The sequence below is a fragment of the Grammomys surdaster genome, unplaced genomic scaffold (assembly GCF_004785775.1).
Source record: "Grammomys surdaster isolate TR1022 unplaced genomic scaffold, NIH_TR_1.0 255, whole genome shotgun sequence".
Taxonomy (NCBI): Eukaryota; Metazoa; Chordata; class Mammalia; order Rodentia; family Muridae; genus Grammomys; species Grammomys surdaster.
This window is the reverse complement of record NW_021604696.1, coordinates 10038274-10054633: the sequence shown is the minus strand read 5'-3', so window position 1 is coordinate 10054633 and position 16360 is coordinate 10038274. Positions and strand designations below refer to the sequence as shown.

Genomic DNA, 16360 nt, shown 5'->3' with positions numbered 1-16360 from the left:
CTGTGACCACACCTGCAGTGCTCACTAACAATGCACTGCATCAGTCGGGAGTGTCACTGTGGTCACACCTGCAGTGCTCACTAACAATGCACTGCATCAGTCGGGAGTGTCACTGTGGTCACACCTGCAGTGCTCACTAACAATGCACTGCATCAGTCAGGAGTGTCACTGTGACCACACCTGCAGTGCTCACTAACAATGCACTGCATCAGTCGGGAGTGTCACTGTGGTCACACCTGCAGTGCTCACTAACAATGTACCACACAGAGCTATAAGAAGCAGTCAGGTTTAAAGAACCAGAGTTGAAGTCTAATGTTACTCATTAACCACTGCATCATGGAGCAGGCAGAGGCGCAGGGACAGAGAAGGAGGAGACGCACAGATGACCACAGGTGTCATAACAAACACAGAGATGAGCAAGGGGCCTGCCTCAATGGACAAATGCAGGACATCTACTGACGCTTCAGGCGGCGTCACACGGGCTCGACTCATCAGGTCCCAGAGTATAATGAACGAAGGTAGAAATGGCAGGTTTTACTTTGTGTGTGCACGGTGGGGATGAAGGTCTCTTGTCACCCTCATTTGTGCCACAGATACTTTTAGAGCTTTGTCCTTTTCCCATTCCCAGCCCAGTGCGTGCAGAATCACACATTGCCCTATCACTGGTTCGTACACTTTATAAAACATCATTACCGTGTCTGCAACTCATCCTACCCCAGACAGGATCTTGCTCTATTACCCAGAATGCTTTAAACTCCTAGGTTCAAATGGTTCTCCTGCTGTAGTCATAATTATAAGTCATGGGGCCTGCAAACATGCACCATGGCCCCAGACACCCTTCATCAATGGTAAAATCTATTGTCAGAGGACTTTCAACACATCTTTGCCATTTTAGTAGGAAAATGTTCTGCAACATATTACATTTAAAAGATGTATAAACCTTAAACATTAAAACATAACCTTTTCTTCATATTATGGGGCTTTCAGAAGTTGCTTGTTATTAGCATCTAATTCAAATATGATGTATCAAGAACAACATAAAGAAATCAGTGCTAGCTTTGTAGTACTGTAGTTTGAGTGGCCAGAATTGTATTCCTGAATAAAGTGAAACTATAGGGGTAGAAAAGGGGGGAGGAAGAAGGAGAGGAGGAGGGAAAGAAAGGGGGAGGGAAAGAGAGGGGGAGGGAGGGAGAGAGGTACGAAGTGGGGAGGGAAGGAAATCCATACACAGCTTACCATTTTTTTGACTTCAGCCTGGGAGGAGGGTTTCTGGGGATGAGAAACAGCGCTCTCATTGGATGCATGTCACAGAGAGCTGGGAAAGAAGATGGCTCTGTCAGTAAGGCACACATTTACTCTCTCTGACCTCTGGGGTTCATGTACAAGTAACTTCATTCACAAATAATTGCCATGAATGTCAAGCAGCTGAGAAATCTAGTTACAAACTCTAGGCCATACCTTGAATTTAAATTTTTAAAATAGTAATTTAAAAATAGTAAAATATAAGAAGATCAAAAATATACAACTTCAAATCAACACTGGAAAGTTTTCATAAATCAAAGATATATATTAATTCAAACTTTAAAAAAATTTAAGTTTTTAAATAACCTTTAAGATTATAATGAAAACAGCTGTTTTTATAAGGATCTAAGGATCAGAACAGCTTTGTAAAGGTCTTTAGCGTTTTAACAGTAGAAATGCCTAAACATAGCTCATGGTTTCAAACGGAACCAATGCTTAAATGCAGCGCACATTCAGAGCCTCAACCAGATTCAATGCTAAACACAGTGCTCACATCCAGAGTCCCCATGCCCTGTTGTCTGGTACTCCAGCTCCTTCAGGAGGAAAGAGGAAAGGTGATGTAAATGGAGGTGCTGACCTCTGTGCACTTACTGTGAAAGGTGAGTTCAGCAGACACACACACTGGTATCTCACAGCAGATGAGGCACATGCTGGGGGGACACTTGTAAGGCAGCTGGGAATGGGGACTAGACTAGCAGACACCAGTATCCCAGTGTGAAGGGAAACGGAGACAAATGACCCAGCAATATGCCCCACCAGTCTCAACACCATATAAGGAAACACGCGGGCACAATACTCTCAGTGGATACCCGCTTCTGCACGGTAACTGATTCTTAACTCTCAGTATCGTTCCGCTCATTCAGCAAATACTTATTCACAACTCTGTGCCGGCGGCATGTGGTGTCTGGACACACCTTTCCTAGCAGGCCAAGAGAAATGCTGAGCATGTTTTCTTTCCTTACTTTTTTCCTACATTTCTATCACAGCCTTAATCAAAGATCAATTTTATAATTGATCAACTTACTGAATTAACCCAAGGAAAAGCAAACTCAAACCTTCACAGAAAATTCCATAAATAAAAGTTAATTTCTCAATTTGTAAATTCAAAATAAGAAAAGATGAGGGACCCATTTCAATCAATATTCTTTAAATGTAAAGAAAAAAATAGTTCTTATTAATTTCAGACGCTGCATATGAATCTGCTAGAGACCTAGAGAGCTCCAAAAGGAATATTGGCGACCAGGAGCTCCCTGTACATCTGTGGCCACCCTTGATGATGAGTCCTTCATCCAATCACTCAGCCATGCCTGGTTCTGGCCCAGTGTCCTTGGGCTCTCACAGGTAATCAGTTTATACAGAACAAATGAGCTCAAAGGGAAGGGCGATACTCACGAGGGGCCCCTTCTGCCATCTCAATGGCCGTGATCCCACAAGACCAGAGGTCACTCTGCAAAAACAGAAGGGAATGTTCCAGATGCCTACTTTATTTCTAGACAGTCACACAAATGAGATACAAGCATCCTTCAGGTAAAAAAAACAAAAACAAGTCTTGCTGAGAAGTTATTACCTTTCTAGCCCTAAGGATTATTTTTATTTACTTATGCATGATACTATGTTGATAATATAGAAAAGTTCTTCAATTTTTATGTATGTATTAAGGAGTAGAAAAATCAAAGTCTGAAATACATATTTAAATAATTCAAATTAAAGGAAAATCCCAGTGTAGCAATGGTTTAAATTAATCCTCATTAATTGGATATTGGCAACAAATACTGAAATACATGGGTAACAGCTAAAATATGAACTCAATTTTAACACCATTAACAGGTACAACAAACACTAAAGCAAAAGCTTTGGGTTTACTGACAAATAAAACAGCACAGTCAAGCTGATTCAGATAATTAAATATGGGTTTTATGCCTGGATAAAAAGGTGTACTATGGTCTCAGGTCCCTAGAGGTCACTGTAGAATCACTTCAATTTATTTGTCTAAGAGAAGTCATAAAACTCTTTACACAAAAATGCCCAGCGACGGCCGTAATGGCTGGGGCCTCTTACTCTGTAGTCGTAAGTGGCATCTGGGTTCTCATCGCAGGCAATGACCTCCGGAGCCATCCAGTAGGGTGTGCCTATGAACGTATTTCTCCGTCCAACCGTCCGGTCCAGCTGAGCGCTTACACCAAAATCAACTATGGAACAAAGAGCAAGAAAAAGTAGAGCACAATTAACAAAGAAGAAGAAGAAGAAAGTCTACGAGGAGCTGCCACAGTAAACACAAGCAGCGTGGCTCTGTCCGCTGCAGGGCTGGATGGCTAACACACCGCACTGCGCTAAACAAAGAGACTCACAAATGCAGAGTGGGCAGTGAGATGGCTCAGCAGATGAGGAACTTAAGAGGAACTCACTATACAACCTGAGGACCTGAGGTCAGTCCCTAGAGCGTACGTGAAGATGAGAGCAAAGATCAGACTTCACAGTTGTTCTCTGACTTCTATTATGTGTTCTAGATACACACACACACACACACACACACACACACACCAAAACAAATACATTCACAATAAACATTCTCCAGAATAGCTGGGATGTGAGTTGCCCTTTCAGAGCAACTTCTACTTTCCATGAATTTAATGATGATGGTTGGCTAGAAGAAAGTCATGGATGGAGGGAGGCAGGGTCAGCAGAAAGCACACACTGGATCTTTGCCCATCAGTATATGCCACTATCATCACAGACCACAGGAGAGCACGCAGCTCACACAAGCGGGTCTACAAACTGCTAGACAGTTGGCAGGGGTCACACTTTCCACCTGCGTCCAGAAGAAGCTCAGGAAACAGTTGATTTACTTGTCAATTGTTCCTCAGCACACAGAGGACAAAGCCGGGACAAAAAGCCTAACTAAGCTTTCCAGAACCATGGCCAGAAAAGATTGAGGGTATCATCGCATGAGGTCAGGGCATGGAAACAAAGGAGCCAGGACAGCAGGAGTGTCCCAGGTTAGCCCCGAGGAGACTTTCCTAATGGGCAGAGCACCTGCAGATAACCAGGTAGCAGAGGCACTGCAGAAAACAGCAGTGATCTTTAATAGAAATTAGTGCTGATTGCGTTTAAAATGTAAGAGCATAAAAATAAAATGGGGACAAGTTCAGGTGTAGCTTAGGGAGACAGGGGATGTGTCTCAGTCATTAGAAAGCCATCTGCAGGAAAAGCCACTCGTGAAGGCATTCACTGACTACCCACACCAACACTGAAGATGATGCCCAGACACCATATGAAAATATGCCAGGGACTAAAGCAATCCTGGCTGCTGTGCTCCCAGAATATTCTGGTAAAAGGGACTATTCTCTTCTATTTGAGAAATGCCATATGACATCAATTATAAATTTTATAAATTATCAACAGCACTGTAGGAGGGAGGCAGGGATCCAAGACAGATCAGAGGGCCAAAGAAAAATGAGGACATGAACTCCCAGTGGAGAACAGGATGTGCAAAGGTCTGGTCTAAGAAGTAACACCAAACAACATTATGTCAGCGAGTACCTGAAAACAACCGGCTTACTTTTTATGACTTTATTCTTTATTCTATCACTAAACATTAACTTCATATAATTGCCATGTTGTAACACTGGGTGGAAGTGATGAGCTCAGATGATGGGGCAGCAGAGGTGCAGCCATCGGATCCCACACTTCTTATAAGGCAAAGCAGGAAGTCTGAATCTTCTTGAAATAGAAGGGTAAGTCAGTGGAGGTGTCTGTCTCTCTGTCTCTGTCTCTCTGTGTGCCTGTCTCTGTGTGCCTGTCTCTGTGTGCCTGTCTCTTTCTCCATACTCCTCCCTATCTCTCTTACTCTTCCCTCCTCTTCCTCATCTCCCACCCCCCTAACTTCATACCCCAGGCTGGCTTTAAACTCACAGTTTTTTTCCTTCAGCCTCCAATGTCCTAGCAGTACACTATGTTAGGCACCACTAAGGTTAGTGTTTACATAAGAAAGCCTGAATTTTAAGTCAGTGTACGGCAGAAAGTGTGCCTCAGTCATGAGTTCCTGAGTGTGCCCCCCTCCACCCCAAGTTAAAACAAAACCTTTTAAAACTCCGTTTAGCTGCTGTATCTGGACAGTGTAGACTATAGAAGCATGGGACAGGGGAGGTTGCGGCTAGCTAAGCAATAAGCCAGTCCTCTTGTCGTTCAGGGGAGAGGAAAACGCAAACGTTAACAGGATGAACTCTTAGCTAAATGTTACGGGGCACAGCAAGCTGCCCGCCAGTACCAGGACAGTGCATCAGGCCACGCACACATCGGCCACGTACCGAGTTTCACTTCTGCATTCTCAGTCAGCAGCACATTCTGGCCCTTGATATCTCGGTGAATAACGTGGTGAATATGGAGATGTGCCAATCCCTGAAAAGAAAAGCAGATCTGAGTCTCAGTTCTCTGTCCCTGTAAATAGACAGCCAGGAGCATCCTTTTATAATAAGGTGCACACGTGGGCCAAGTTTTTGTAAATCCAGATTTAGAACATAAAATTTACCCTTGGCGCATTCCCAGGAAGGCACCGTCAGCCTTGCCACACATACAGGGAGCAGTGAGCTGGGCTTTCCCTCTGGGAAGATTGTAACCACGTTAAGCTGCGCCTGTGACACAGCTTTAGATTGCCATCTGTGGGTTGTCTGCTATAATTTGTGCTATTTGTGTTCAGGACGGCTCCTTTCCCACACCAAATGTCTATCTTTCAGTGGGTAACCCTGTGAACTTATTTAAGCTAGACTCATCCCAGAGGAACAGCAGAGATTTAGAGAGGGCCTTAAAATTTGGCTCTTAAAATGCAGGCTTGTCTTCCCACTACAGAGGAACAAACTGTTAAGTGCTGATATATCTCGCTTCTGACCAAGTATAAAATAATTCTGTCACCAGAACAGCCTCGTGTATAAATAAAATGTCTTTCTTCCTAGGCAAACAAGCACTTCTGGCACATGCACTTTTGATGCCCTGCCCTGTATCTAGAATGAGGCCAGCAGCATCTTCCAAGAGATGGTGGGAAACACACATTGACCTGTGATGTAAACACAGCAACGCACCACTGGACAACTCACCAGCTGTGACTTAACGCGGCGATGCAGCCCACTGCACAACTCATTCACCTTTCCCCCCTGACCAGAGAAGCTACACTCCAGAACGTATCTTAGGACACAGTAACCCGTTTATTCTGAAGTGCCTCCCGCAGCACTGAAAGGGTAGGGTTCTTGTAAGGGGTTTGGTTTTTCTATTAAAATAAATAAATAAGGGGCAGGGGCTGTGGTGCTAGAGGCTGGTGGAGTCTTGTGGCACAGCCTGGCTGTAAACTTGAAAGCCTCCTGCCTCAGGTGCCAGAGCGCTGGGCTCATAGGCCTATGCTCTCAAGCCTAACATCTACGAATTAGCAACAATTGCTCTAGATGACTTCTTTTTGAAGCACAGTGGGTTCCGAATTCACTTACTAACGTGTCAGTTAAACAGAAGACAGATTATGTGATACCTGTCTATTCTTCATCATACCGGGTGCAGCGTCATACCATAAGACTGCATGTGTAACATCAAGCGCTCAAAGAGCAAACTGAAGCCACTGGGTTCTTACAGAACCTCTACTTCTACCACTTCAGTTCACTTCTGTTTTCTAACTTGCATGAACTTCCTCTTTACCCTTTGTCATCTTCTGACAACCGAGCAGCCCTGTCTTCTCACAGTTCTGGCTTATGTGCAATCTGCACCCTTCCAGCAGTAAGTGTGTGAAGTCATGCCCAAGTCTCAGTCCATACTGTGTATGGATTGCTGCTGCTTCCACTCAGGGAATAGATCAGAACACAGCCACCTTAGACCAGACAAACGAGCAAGAATGAACACATTCCCTTATGTGCAGTAAGTCCCTTGGGGTCCAGCACGGAACTAAGACCATAATCATTCCTCCTGGATATAGATGCCAAGTCCACATGGACTGACTCAGGAGACAGCCTGGTCTAAGTCAACTGGAAATGGTTTTCTTCTCAGCTTATCTTCCTTGACTTATGTGACAAAAGAGCTGTCAAACTGCCCCTCAACGCTGGCGATGTAAAGTCCTGACTTCTCATCTTCGGCACAAAACAGTGCTTTCTACCTCAAGGAGAAAATTGGCTCAGAATGTGCATGAGGAAATAGGCAGAAAAGACAGAGGGGCTTTGCCAGTGAGCCCTGTATCCCTCACGGTTCAGCAGACTAGCCCAAAAGAGTACTTGAGGCAGTGGTGGTCTGTATACTTAGAACCCTTGCCTAGAGGGATGAGAAGAAGCTTTTCCATATAGAAGGTAGCCACCTCCAGCAACGTCTGAGGACCTGAAAGACTTACTGGGTTCACTTGCTTTCTCTATCAACATCAACACATAGCAACTCCTAAGATAAACATCAGCACAAAGCCCGGGTGTTTCTTTGTTTTGAATTAAAACTCTGCCACAGAAAATTTTTACTGTAGACAGCTCATGGGTGGAGAAGGTGGTCACTAAGAAGGAAACAATCTGCAGCATATCAAAAATATGCCATTTGCCACCACGATGACTAGAGCTATGAGCAACTCAGGTTTCTCTTCAGTGTTCCTGAAGTCAATGGTAAAATAAACACTTTACACTTGACAGGTAACCTGTTCTCCCCAGCTTTATGGAAACAGGCAATCATCTTTGATATCTAAGATACATCCTATGTCTAGAAAATTATGCTGAAAGCACAAATTTCTTGTAGCTACCTGGAGTGGTGCTCTACCCTGAAACTGCAGCACACAAGAAGCCAAAGCAAAAGCCCACAAGTCTAAAACTACTACCTACAAAAAGGTATGTCTACTTTTAAACAGAGAATGGCCATCTGCTAACCTCCTCGAACCCATGCCTCGGCAGCTCTGGGACTCAGCCTTTCCTTGCTGCTGAACCCCGCTGAACCCTGACTGTCATCCCTGAACCCTGCTGAACTCTGCCTGTCATCCCTGAGCCCTGCTGAACTCTGCCTGTCATCCCTGAGCCCTTAGAACAGCAGCTTCTCCCTGTTAGGTCCAACTCTCTCCATAAAAGGCAGGCACCTGATACTTTGAGGACATGCGTGAGGGATTATGGGTTCTCCTACCATCAGACTCCCTACCTCACACCCATCTTTTGATGGAACCTGTCTTGAAGGCTCCATAAAATATATAAGCAAAGAGACATGAAAACATTTCTGTAGGAATTCTAGTTGGCAATTTTTAAACTCACAGTATTCCATGAATCTTAAATATAAAAAGTAAATTTAGTTACAATAAAAAAAAAAGAAGACTAACTCGTTACTAGACTTTGATTAGTAAGCAAATAAGAAATAAAATTTTAGTTTGAGTCTAAGTCTTTATTTCTAAAACATGGAAGGACAAGTCACCTAGCAATCAGTTTAAGTATGCAGCTTGGGGAAGGGGACAGAAGGGCTGTGGCAGTGGAACTCACTGTAGCAACTCACACAACTCCCAAATGTGAGGCTCTGAAAACCCCCTGAGCTGTCAGAATGGCCTCATGCCTGGAAGAACGCATTTAGTGGCTAAAACAAGGCAGTTCAGAAACTTGCTCTGAGCTCGTTAGCCAGCTCTGCAATCAGCTGTAAATGGCTAAAGCCAAACCCAAAGGTCTGGAAACCAGCACTCAGTACTGTGCGCACTGCTCTGCCGCCTCTGCAGAGCTACCCCAGACACAGCAGTGCAGGCTCAGTCCGCATAGGAGGTACTGCTGGGCACTATAACAGCCACAGACTCAGAGCTTCAGCTGCCCTGAGGGACTGGAGACTGGATACAGGAGCATCCCAACCTATTCCACATAAAACATGACATCTGCACATGAGCCACACAGGTCCTCCCTCGTGAGGTCACATCCATAGATCTAGGACAGTATGGCTGCTATAACACATGCTTTATGAAGTAACAGCAAGGGGGAGGCTGTACATTCTATACACAGAATTTGTTTCAAATGGTCTCCAAACCACACAGGCCAACATCTTGGGTCTTCAGAGTTGAAAGTATCAAACTATGATGTAGACTAAACTACTAACAATGTATAGGGAATGTGTGGCTATCAGAAGAGATGATTATCTGTATATATAGAGAGAAAACGTAAGACAAGCTAAGGACTGCACTCCAAACGGAAGCATAAGATCAGAGCACAGCACAGGTCGCGGCTGCTTTCCTTACCCTGAGGATTTCCCTGGAGATGTAAGCAATCCAGTCTTCTTTGAGTGTGTTCCCTTTGGTGTTCTTCACAAGGTCTGTGATGGACCCAGCCCCACAAAACTCCATAACAAGCTACAAGGCAGACAAGACATGTTATAACAACCACATCCCAGGACTGAGCATGTATCCAAGCTAGGTCACACAACCCTGTTACAAGCCACCTGGGCACATGCAAGATCATGTTGGAAGCATCCAAGTAACGACAGTTTGCTTTATGAAAGTGTATTCCCTGAGGCCGTGTTGTCCTGTTCTGTGGCACCTGCCTGGGTGGCAATTCTGATGTGTTTCTTCCCTCCCTCTCAAGGCAATCATTTTGGTGGTCATCACTACCAAATTATTAGAAATCCGTATTCCAGAAATTCTTCCTGAAGATGTGCTGTTTTCATACACTATGGTCTTGAAATCATTTCATAACATTTCCCATTAACTGAGTCTAAGTCAAAAGGGAAATGATACTTTTAAACCACTACATAGCTTTGATGATATGTACCTGTAATATCTACATACGATAACTACAGTTGAAGACTTCCTAGAAAATGAACTGAACTGTTCCAAACTTCAATTAGGACTGGAGTTAAGCAACAGAAATAGGAGTAACTGTCTCGTTTCTATCTCTGCAGTCCCTGTGTCCCCCACCTCCCTCCATTCTCTTTCTCCTTCCCTCTTCCCTCTCTCTAGCTTGTGTGTCTGTGTGTTTGCTGGAATGAGAGCGAGGCCCAGGGGCTCCTGTGACTGTCCTCTGCTGCTGGTGCTGTCTAACAAGGTCAGGTAATGTTTAGGAAGTAGAGTCTTGGTGGAGGAAATGTGTCACTGCTGTCAGGTGCTAGCTGGCGCTGGCAGGCCCCACTTCCTGTCTGCTGTGCTTCAGGACTGTTTACATTGTGTGAGGAGCCAGCCTCACACTCCTGGTGGCCATGACTCCTATCTGAGGGGCTCTGCCATGTAAGTCAGAATAAACCTTCTCCTCTCAGTTGCTTCTGTCAGTGTTTGAACACAGTAACGGGAACTAAGCTAACTCAGTCTGTGTGTGCTAAGACTGAGCTCCAGCACATTCTCATCTGAGGTTTTATTTATTTGACAGTGCACATGTATACACACATGTATGTGAAGGAAAGAGGACCACCTCAGGTCTCATTCCTCAGGTACTCTCCACTTTCTTTCTGGTTTTTTTTCCCCTCTTTTTTTTGGTTTGATTGTTTTTGTTTTTTGACAATCTCTGTGTGTAATTTTATGTATCATTAAGGAGTTCTAGGACCCAAAAATATAAAACAAACAAACAAACAAACATAATTATAGTATGGATATACATACTGCATTTTCTATTTCTCTGCCCACAGGTATGCTAGCAGTCTGGCTGCATAATGTGGCCTCTGATGTATCACTCTGGAGTCCTTCAGGTACCTAACGTGGCATAGCTAGATCATATGGTATCTCTACTTTTAGGTTTTTTTTAAGGAACCTTCACAGTGGCTGAACAATTTACATTTTACAAGCAGGGGGTGTGAGCTGTCCTCACAATCCTCACAGGCATTTGAAACTGCTTCTCCTCCGTCCCTGTCCTCCCCCCACCCCATTCTATAGACTAGCTTCTTCTTGTTTCCTCTGTTATGCAGAACCGTTTAACCTCATCCAACCCATCTGCCAACTGTTGACATTACTGCCTGAACTCAGGGAGTCCTTTCAAGAAAACCTATGACTGTACCGCCCGCAGTGTTTGCCCTATGTTGTCCTCTCACAGATTTGGATCTTACGTTAAGACCTCTGACCTACTGTCAACTACCTTTGTACACTATGAGAGACAGCAATCTAGCTCCATCCCCGAGTCTCCCTAGAGTCATCCATCTGGCATAGATGCTGGTCTCCACTGATGTTTTGGCAGACATCTGTGTCACTACTCAGTAGCTATGACTGTGTAGCAGGTTTGCTTCTAGGTCTACCTACTGCAGGCCCTTGTGAACACCAAGGTCAGCACCAAGCTGCTAACACTTCCTACATTAACCTTTCCTACATTTTAAAGGTTGAATGTCAGTTCAAGAAATTCCCATGGAATTTGCTATTCATAATAAACTCATTAATGTTCCTAATGAATGACTGTTAATACTTTAGTGTGAAACTGAGAGAGAAATTGATTCATCTTTCTATGAAGAGCTTCCGGTCAGATGGCAGCCCATTTCCGATCTCTTTGCTACAGTACAGACACAGGGTAAGAAAGCTGCTGCCCTTTGTCTTTGTTTCTTCCTTCCTCCGTGAGCTCCCTGGGAAGCTCAATTCCCTTATCTAACAACAGACAGGACACACACCAAAGGCTTGCAAATATCTACCTACCCAGAGTTGGTCATCGTGTCCTGGAGGGCTCTTCTTAATGAAAGCACCATAGTATGTGGCAATATTTCTATGATGAGAATATTTCTTCAGCATATTTATCTCCAGTTTGATTTCTTCCTCTTCATCCTTAGAAAAAAAATAACAAAACATGTGGGTCTTGACCAACTTGGTTTCCTCCCATCCATGCCAGTGAAAGCGACAGAGTGCGCACTCTCTTCATCCACAGCTCACTCTTCTGAGTATGACCATAGGAGAAAGGAGATAACAAGTTTGATAATCAACAGGACTGATGGGCAGAGTCCCAGGTGCTCCTCACTACCTGTGACCTCAGGCTGTCTACTGACTTCTTTGAGTGGCAATTTGCTTACGTCAAACACCACCACATATAAAAAGATAATGTGACTGATACTATTTCAATTAATCATTTTTTAAAAAGCCATTTCTTCCTTAGGAAACATTTATGACTATATTTAAAACAAGAAAAGTTTTACAAGGTGTTGGACAGATGACAACACATGACTTTAGGGACAGTGTACAAGGTTCTGCTCAGGCGAGGCCAGCACTAAGGGGATAGGGGATGGGAGAGCCCATGTGATAAGATGAGAAGAGGAAGAGGAAGGAAATAGAAGGACATACAGGCATGAAACTTCATCCTTTGAATGACAAGGGCTGAGAAGCCGCAGCCTCTGTCTCTGCTATACACGAGGGGAAGAAACCACACCCACCAGCCTGGGCACTTTACTCTGCTGCCTGTTGCACACACTGACAAACTTCCTGTGAGAGGGCAGGTTAGAAAGATCTCCAAGTACCATCCGAATAAAGAAAAATCAGAATTGAAGTGAGGAAAAAAAAAGTGTATGTGTACATGGGCACACACACACACACACACACACACACGACTCAATCAGCCTTAGGGTAGGAAAACACAGTGTATGTTGTCAGCAAAAACTCCTGAACACATCTCTAGAATTCCGCATGCACTCACTTCACTTCTGCGAGCCCCTTGGACTTCTGTATGAACACACTCACTCCATATTGACATTTCTCCCTCTCCTCGGAGATTTGGGGTTTCTGAGTAATACACAGGTTTGTGCACATACTTGTACAAAACAGCATTTAACTTGGCCGATACAAAAAACTGCCTCCATCTGAATCTTTCCTCCAAAGGAACTTTATACTAAACGGAAAGGAGTGGTGACTAACAGAAACAGAAAGAAGCACGTTCCTAACAAAACTGAGAATATTCAACTTATAGAAAGGTTTTAATTGTGTCCTTCATCTGTACACACACACTTACATGTACAGGATAGTGTGGATCAATACAGGGAAGACAAGAGAAGGTGGTGAGTTTATTGGCAAGGACCAAAGGGGCCTGCTTACAAAGCCATCTAAAGCTGCTCCTGGAACACAGGCCCCAAAGAGCCAGATGTCCTCTGCCTTACACTCACCATAGCCAGACATGCAGAGATTGGAGTACTGGAAAAAGAGTATACAGCCAGGTGGAGTAGTGCCTGTCTTTAACCCAAGCACTAAGGAAGCAGAGACAAGGGGTATCTGAGTTTGAAGCCAGCTTGGTCTACACACAGAGTTTCCAGGCCAGTCAGGGATACGCAGTAAGATCATCTTTAAAAAGAATATACGGGGCTGAGGAGATAGTTCAGAAGAGCACTGGCTGCTGTTCTTGAAGTCCTGAGTTCAATTCCCAACAACCATAAGGTAGTTCACAACCATCTATAATAGGGTCTGATGCCCTCTTCTGGTGTGTCTGAAGAGAGCGACAGTGTACTCACACATGTAAAATAAAAATAAGTCTTGAAAAAAAAAAGAATACATAAACAAACCAAAAAGAATAATTTTAACAATGTAGGAAAAAGATCAAGTATTAACTGTCTTAAAGTTCAATCAGCCAAATCCCTGAGTTCAGTGCTGTATGAGCTGCCCAGATCTGGAAACATTTACCCCTGTGTCCCTCACTCCCCACTTCCTCCTACTCTCCATCTCATTCCATTAACCCAGGACCACTGTTCCATCCACAGATGGAGGGGTCTACTTCTTAGCAGAGTAAAGGTTGTAAGAGCCTCCGTGAGCAGCTCCCTGGGCAGCAATTAAGACCCCACAGTTGGCAGGCTGCAGTGTTCTCTTCCTCTAGGGACGAAGACATTCTTCTAAAATCCAGCTGTTTATCACTTTAAAAAGTCAAAGCTTCCAGAGGTACTTCCAATGGTCCCATAACCCACTGACTAAAAACCAAGTGTGTATTCTCAAGCTGTTAAACGCTTATGATCAGTGCTGACCGCTGGTCTGAAAACACTGAGTATGTACACTGAGAATTACCATTAGCAGATTTTCATGGCACCGTTTCTGGTAATTCTACATACCTCTGCTTGTGTTCTGTGACCACGCTGCACCATCACAAGACACACCGTAACACCTTTGAATCTGGGCTACAAAGTAGACGTGCAGGGGGCCTGTAATGGCAGGGTCTGGCAGCTGAGGCAGGAAGCCTATGCAAGCTTGTAGACTATACAATGGGGTTCATCTGGGTTACCTCTTAGAGACCGTGAAATACAAGACCTTAAGTACAATCAAATTCAACAGTAGCCTTTCCACATGACTGAAACATCTTCGAGATACAGTGATCACACGCACTTACTTGCCAAAATATACCCTAGACGTCTTCAGCAGTCAAGTCCTAAGGCATGAGAAACTCAACTGCAAAAAGTCCTGAGAGGAAATCTTGGTCTCCGTTCCAAAGTACTATTATATGGATGATGTAATGTAATAGATACTCTGAACATTACTTCTGCTGTTTTTATGATTCTAAAATAAAGGGCCACTACACATATAATAAAATAAAGAGACACTGAGCATCATTTACTGTCTAATTATGAAAGCCTACCCTTGGAGAGAAAGTATCAGAAATATAGAATTTGCCCAGGACCTTTGAGTCAATTACAACTAGAATCTTCTTCTTCTTTTTTTTTTTTTTGGTTTTTTGAGACAGGGTTTCTCTGTATAGCCCTGGCTGTCCTGGAACTCACTCTGTAGGCCAGGCTAGCCTCAAACTCAGAAATCCGCCTGCCTCTGCCTCCCAAGTGCTGGAATTAAAGGCGTGCAACACCACTGCCCGGCCTACAACTAGAATCTTATGACTAAGACTTAGTATACAGTATTTTACATTGTCTTTAGAATACAGTTATAATGATTTCCAAATTCTCTTTGATGATTAGTTTAAAGTTTAGGGGTTTGAGAGATGGCTCAGCAGTTAAAAGAAATGGACAGAAAACCCTAGTTCTATACCCAGCATCTGCAGGGAAGATCACAAACATCTGGAACTCTAGTTCCAGGGGATCCGATGCTCTCTTCTGGTTTCTGGGGACCAAGTATGCATGCAGTACACACATCACAAAGGCAAAGCACCCATCCATACACATAAAGATAAATACATAAATCTTTTTTCCAAAAAATAAGTTTCGGAGGCTCATTTCAACATTTAATAGATACACACATACCACCACCAAAGTAAACACCTCATTTAATTAGAAGATACAGCAGTGAGCAGACTTAGGGCTGAAATATAAACCAACAGTTGAACTGACAAGGTAACACAGAGGAAGCTTACATACCATCCCACGTGTCTACTTGCAAGTTCAAACTACTGTAACCTTCACACTCCACTTTAGGGGAGCCAGGGTGATCACAAATAAGGGGATCTGAAGGAGCAAAAGGGGTGTCCTCTGGTTTCCTCCAATGGTGAGGCAGCTGCTGACCCCAACTTTGGGAGTTACTGCAGCTGGTGCCAATTAGCATTCTGGCTTCTGATCAACAGGAACAACTCTCATAGGCAAGTTCTTTGTCTGGAGCTGGGTTCTGGCAGTGGACACGCCTTCAGTTGGCTCCCTGGCTATCGGAAGATTGGGGGCTTGGATAAGCCAACAGCTGCATAGCATTAATTTGCACAAGCAGCTATAGGCTGTAAATGAATCAAATGAAATACACTGCACACCGCAAGGTCTGAGCACACCACACAGAGGTGTACATCATTAGTTTGTTTGTTTGGTTTTTAATGTCCCCTTTGGTGTTCTGAAGTAAGCATGTTTGTTTTGCACCACCTTGAGTAGGCTAGGCAAGTGCTCTACCACTGAGCTAACATCTCCAGCCTTTCTGGGTTCCCTGAAACATGGCTTCAATCCCTTATAGTCTTATTCCACTGATGATAGTACTATCTAAGGGACAGACAGACCTCAGAGACAATAACCGGGACCGAAGAAGACTGAGAAATGTTCTGAGTCTATCATCTTTCCACCTGGTGTCTTTACAAGATTAATTATCGTCAGTGACAGATGAACAAATGGGGAGAGGGCACAACTGATGGTCACTGTGAAGCTGGAGAAAGGAGCTGCTGATGTGAGCCAATGTCTCTGGCAGAATTCTGCCCTGAGATCTACAATGAGAATGCTCCTGAAAGAGAATGCCTGCTTCTTCAGAACAGTTTAA

At 44.0% G+C, this 16360-nt stretch overlaps 1 protein-coding gene across 17 annotated transcripts in view; it reads right to left on the bottom strand.

Annotated features, from left to right (window-relative positions):
• The window catches only part of Map4k4 (mitogen-activated protein kinase kinase kinase kinase 4), a 127888-nt gene that overhangs the window by 41365 nt on the left and 70163 nt on the right, over positions 1 to 16360 (bottom strand). For all 17 annotated transcript variants that reach the window (XM_028775451.1, XM_028775447.1, XM_028775445.1 and 14 more), the window contains exons 4-9: positions 11864 to 11989; positions 9500 to 9610; positions 5610 to 5700; positions 3361 to 3491; positions 2695 to 2749; positions 1237 to 1315 (exon numbers count right to left, since the gene is read on the bottom strand). In XM_028775451.1, the coding sequence (XP_028631284.1) occupies positions 1237 to 1315; positions 2695 to 2749; positions 3361 to 3491; positions 5610 to 5700; positions 9500 to 9610; positions 11864 to 11989 (593 nt within the window). The remainder of the gene's footprint in view (positions 1 to 1236; positions 1316 to 2694; positions 2750 to 3360; positions 3492 to 5609; positions 5701 to 9499; positions 9611 to 11863; positions 11990 to 16360) is intronic.